The sequence below is a fragment of the Diospyros lotus genome, chromosome 4 (assembly GCF_014633365.1).
Source record: "Diospyros lotus cultivar Yz01 chromosome 4, ASM1463336v1, whole genome shotgun sequence".
NCBI classification, from domain to species: Eukaryota; Viridiplantae; Streptophyta; class Magnoliopsida; order Ericales; family Ebenaceae; genus Diospyros; species Diospyros lotus.
In genome coordinates this window covers 35276845-35281349 of record NC_068341.1, presented here as the reverse complement: position 1 = coordinate 35281349, position 4505 = coordinate 35276845, and the positions used below count along the sequence as shown (strand labels likewise).

The following is a 4505-nucleotide window of genomic DNA, read 5'->3' as shown; positions in this document are numbered from 1 at the left end:
AGAAGAGAAGAGACCACAATATAAATTTAAGTTCAAACTTCCTCCACAAAATCATCAACAAAACTCAATCAAGAACCCCAGAAAAATGAAGAAAGTAAATGATAATAATAAATATGGAGACACACAAATCGTAATAAATATGGAGTCCCATGTCCCTACCACAGCCGGAGAAACGAGTCCCACACGGCAGCAATGGCGAATACAGTTGGTATCACAATCTGGCCCCTGAGATTGTATGCTGAGGCGCCATCCTTGATTGGGGAAGCTGCAGGAGGGGGCGGCGGGTTTTCCACATGGATGGCAACCTTCATCCCGCCAAAGCAGAAACCTTTGCCGCTAATGAAATAGTAATTTCGTGTCTGATTGAGCGGCACCACGTCCCTTCCAGCTCCGGTGGTCCAGTTGTGGAGGGGATGATCCGAATTGCAGGCCTCGTAGTCTGTTTGGTTGACCTCCAACACGTTCATTTGGTTCCTGTCGTATACAAAAACTGGCAAGTGGGACCGAACAAGAAAGAGTTACCAAACTGCAAATGTGTATGTATGTGCTCTGGAAATGACTATGAGGAGTTAAATTTCAGGGAACAACCATTGCGAGTAGGAAGTAGGAACACTGTACATGTACAATACAAATTAATGTGTTTTTCCTCTTTTGAATCTTCTGTCTACAAAATATGTTTCTTGCCATTATTATATTGAAAGTAATCAATCAAAAATATGACTGGGCCATATTGAGCAAGAACAATAAGATAAACAGTCCATATCAAGAAAAGGAAAATCATAGTATTAGACAGTTTTAGTAGATATACAAGTGAACTTTCACTATCGAAAAAGAAGCATCATCAATCATGACAGCCTATCAAGCTCAATGTTATATTTTGGCATTAGCTTTTGACATCACATCATTCAAATTACAAGTTGGTTTTGCCCATTTCCAGTTGTCGGGCATGAGACATGATTGCACCCCTAATTTTTCTGTTCGCAATCCTTCTATTTAGCCGACCCATTTTCAGGTGTTTCCTTTTTACAGGGGTATGTTATATGTAGCTTGTTAATGACTTTCCAATTTAGATAAGTAAGATCTCTACTTATGTATTTGCTAGAGAATACGAGTTATTACAATATCATATGGGGTTGATCATAAAACGGCCGCTATTTGTATGCTGATATCTTCTACATATAAAGAATGGACCCATATTGATTGAGTAGATAGATTTTTTTTAATAATTATTATAAATCAATCTAATGGAGTAAGGATGTGAATCAAGGGGGTGATTTGATTAACTTGGTCAAGATTGCCTTTTATAAACACTAATGAGAGTGATGGCTGACCTAGGCCCTCAAGGTATAACTATTTAACTACCAGTTACCATAAAGTAACAAAATTAACAACATTAGATGAATAATAATAACAATAATAACGGGCCAGCAGTTAAGGGAGCAGTTAAAGCAAAAGAGAGAGGGTGCAATAATGGATGATTTTCTCACAGAAAAAATTAGTATAAAAGAAAAAGGCTTTATAGAGCTTTCTGAGTGATTTAGGAGAAAAGTTAAGCAGAGGCAATGCAAGTTTGTTTTGAACCTTAATCAAAGGCTTAGAACTGGGGTCTGAAAAGGAGACACCAAAGTCCTTATACGGATGTGCATACATACATTTTCTATGAAAAATCAACCCCAAAAGATCATTTGGCAAATTCTTTTCTATTTTCTTCTCATTTTCCAACTTCACACTCAGTCAGTAGCAATAAGAACTAAATAGCTCTGGCTCAACTCAGACCCTTTATTTTCAGATCTTTTTACTTTCGTTCACAGTTCCAAATATAGCATGAATGTGTGAAATAAACTGACAGGCCATCAGCCTGTGCTTCATAAAACAAGAACAACCATATCAAAATTTCCTCCTAAAAAATACAGTCGATTCATTGAATAGCCCCAAAATCAGCATTTGCTTTGTAAACAAATAACAAAATGCAGACAGATAGGGTCCAGGCACTACTGGAACAGAAGTTGAGAACAAATCTATCTTACAAAAAAGAAAGAGCATAGATCTGAGGGTGGCCGCAGCCAAAATCTGAAGAGAGAGAGATCGACAGATGAGCTAAAAGAAGATTAAATATGAGGATTTCTGCGGTAAAGAAGAAATATCCCAAAAGAGCACTCTAAGAAAGGCGAAAATAGCAAAGGGGAGATCAAAGAGACGAAGCTTAAAAAGCAGATCTAAGCTATGACAACGACAAATGAGGAAAAGGAGCTTAAAAGAAGCTCCAAAAACCTGTAAATTTATACTAATTAAGCAATGGTTTAGACAGAGACAGAGAGAGAGAGAGCAAGAGATGAAGATTCTTACAGAGCCAGTCACCATTGTAGAATTGCTTGCCCCGGGCCCAAATTGTGTAGTTAACATTGCTTGTCCATCCCATGTTCGCTCCGACGATGTACCGTACGGACGAGACCGCCGGAACCATCAGCAACACGGCCACGGCCACCGCCAGGGCTGGCGGCGCAATTCCGCTCCTCCTGCTCAGCTGCTTCTCCATCGCTCTCGCTCTCTCTAGAAAGAAATAAAGCTATACCCGCACCGCAGTTGCTCCTTGCTAGTTCATCTGGTGTTGTCTACTCTATTTATAAACCGTCTTTATTGGGTTAATTAAACAGTCATAATTCACACACCACTAACTACTACTAACTACTAAAACAAAACATTACAATAATCTCTAAATTCAATTGCTTTTTTTTTTTTTTTAAAATATTGTTCCATCACGAATGCTCCTGCCGCTCAATCCCTTAATTTTAGTAGAAGAGATAAATCGCAAGAGGCCACACAATCAAAGAATCGAACCCGTGCACAACTGATTACAGATCCTGGCCGACAAGCATTTAAGTTTCACCCTTGAGCCACGCAACTCAGCTCCGGGGTCAAATTCAATTATTTTTGATATTATCATTTTTGTACGATTTTTCGTAACTTGTGCTCTCAATTTTTGCATATGAAATAAATTATAAGTGGGAGTTTTGCAACACTATACAAGACATAAAATCGAGCAAACGATCTACTAGTACGAATCCTAATTTATGGTAGTTCAACCACTTAATATTTGACCTAAAAACCAAATTCAATTACTTTTAAATCCATAGTAGGTGGTGCCAAGTTGAATATAATTACACAAAAATATAAATATATAATAGTATAATTACTTTAGGGTACATCAGCATGTGCTCTTTTTCTCTTTCACAGGTTTAAAGGAATTTATTTATGTTTTATGTTATTTTTTCCATGCATTCACATGGTGATCTTAAATTTCCCATTTGCCCCATTATAAAGTTAAAAGATGGGGCAAATCATTCCCCTTTCCATGTTGGCGTGCAACAATTATTTAGAAAATAAGGTTTGATGAGTCTTAATTATTATGTGTATATTGTGTTTGTACACACACTGACAATGGTGGGAGGCAAATGAATCCAAAGGGCTGCCTGCAATCATAAATGCGTGTGTATTGGGGCCTGCATTGCATTCTCAGAGGGCCAGACAGATGTGGATATTTGTTCCTACTTGCATTAAATTTGTAGCCCCAAATTCTCCCAAGGCAGTCAGTGTGACCACTGATTACTTTTGCCTGCCTGTTAAATATGTATCTAGATCAGAAAGCAAAGCAAAGGTAAGCTTAGGTGAGCAATTCTTTTTATAAAAAAATTACACTATATGTTGTTCATATGCCAAGCTCAACAACATATAAGCTTAAAGTAACCTTAATCTCCTATTTAATAAATTAAATCTTGACATCAATGGGGGAGAAAAATGGGGAGTTAATTAAGATATAGCGGGACATTTTATGTTATTTGTATAGGGAGTTTTACAAGTGAATCTTCTGGCAATAAATTAGAATATTTATCGTGATAAATTTGAGATATTCTTTTCTCTCCTTCCTCTCTAGCAACGGTATCTCACCGCTTTGTCGCTACATCCTTGCCGTTGCATCCTCTCTCTCTGCGACGATCGGCTAGGCAACGACACCCTCCACCTCGTCGCCTCGTCTCTTGTCGGTGGCATCCTCCCCCTTGTTGCCTTGTCTCTTGCGGTGAGAAGGGAGGCAACGACAATTGGCCAGGCGAGGATGCAGCAGATGACGAGTGACGAGAGCAAGAGAAAGGCAAGGAGAGGCGGCATTAGAGGAAAAATGGGCAAAATAATCATTGAGAAAAGAGAGTAAGGGACAAAATGATCATTTAAACCCATGTAAACCCACCAGTAAAACCCTATATGTACAAAGCATTATTCTACAAGGATTAATGTCCCAGCCCCCTCCTGCCCATGTCCATGTGTTTTGGCTTTCACCACCACCACTCCTCTTTACTGACTAATTCCACAAGACTGTCGGACCCGGCCCGGCCCGTTTTAGAACATATGAGGCAATGCCGCTGAGACGAGAGTCCAGCAAGTTTTCCAAATGAAAATTCTTCACTGAAGGGCATCTGACTGAAACTGGAAACGTACTTTTGCTCTAATGG

At 39.0% G+C, this 4505-nt stretch overlaps 1 protein-coding gene across 1 annotated transcript; it reads right to left on the bottom strand.

The window, feature by feature from the left end:
• LOC127798760 (lamin-like protein) lies at nt 1-2598 on the bottom strand. Its single transcript, XM_052332356.1, has 2 exons — nt 2347-2598; nt 1-490 (listed from the first exon to the last, which is right to left on the bottom strand). The coding sequence occupies exons 1-2, from the start codon at nt 2534-2536 to the stop codon at nt 156-158; spliced, it is 525 nt and encodes a 174-aa protein (XP_052188316.1). The 5' UTR covers nt 2537-2598; the 3' UTR covers nt 1-155.
• Between the last annotated feature and the right edge of the window lie 1907 nt (nt 2599-4505).

What these genes read in the sequence shown, in the direction of transcription:
- LOC127798760 (XM_052332356.1), bottom strand. Translation starts at nt 2,536, where the DNA reads ATGGAGAAGCAGCTGAGCAGGAGGAGCGGAATTGCGCCGCCAGCCCTG. An exon ending in CTACAATGGTGACTGGCTCT is followed by an intron (nt 491 to 2,346) that starts GTAAGAATCTTC and finishes CCCACTTGCCAG; the next exon opens with TTTTTGTATACGACAGGAAC.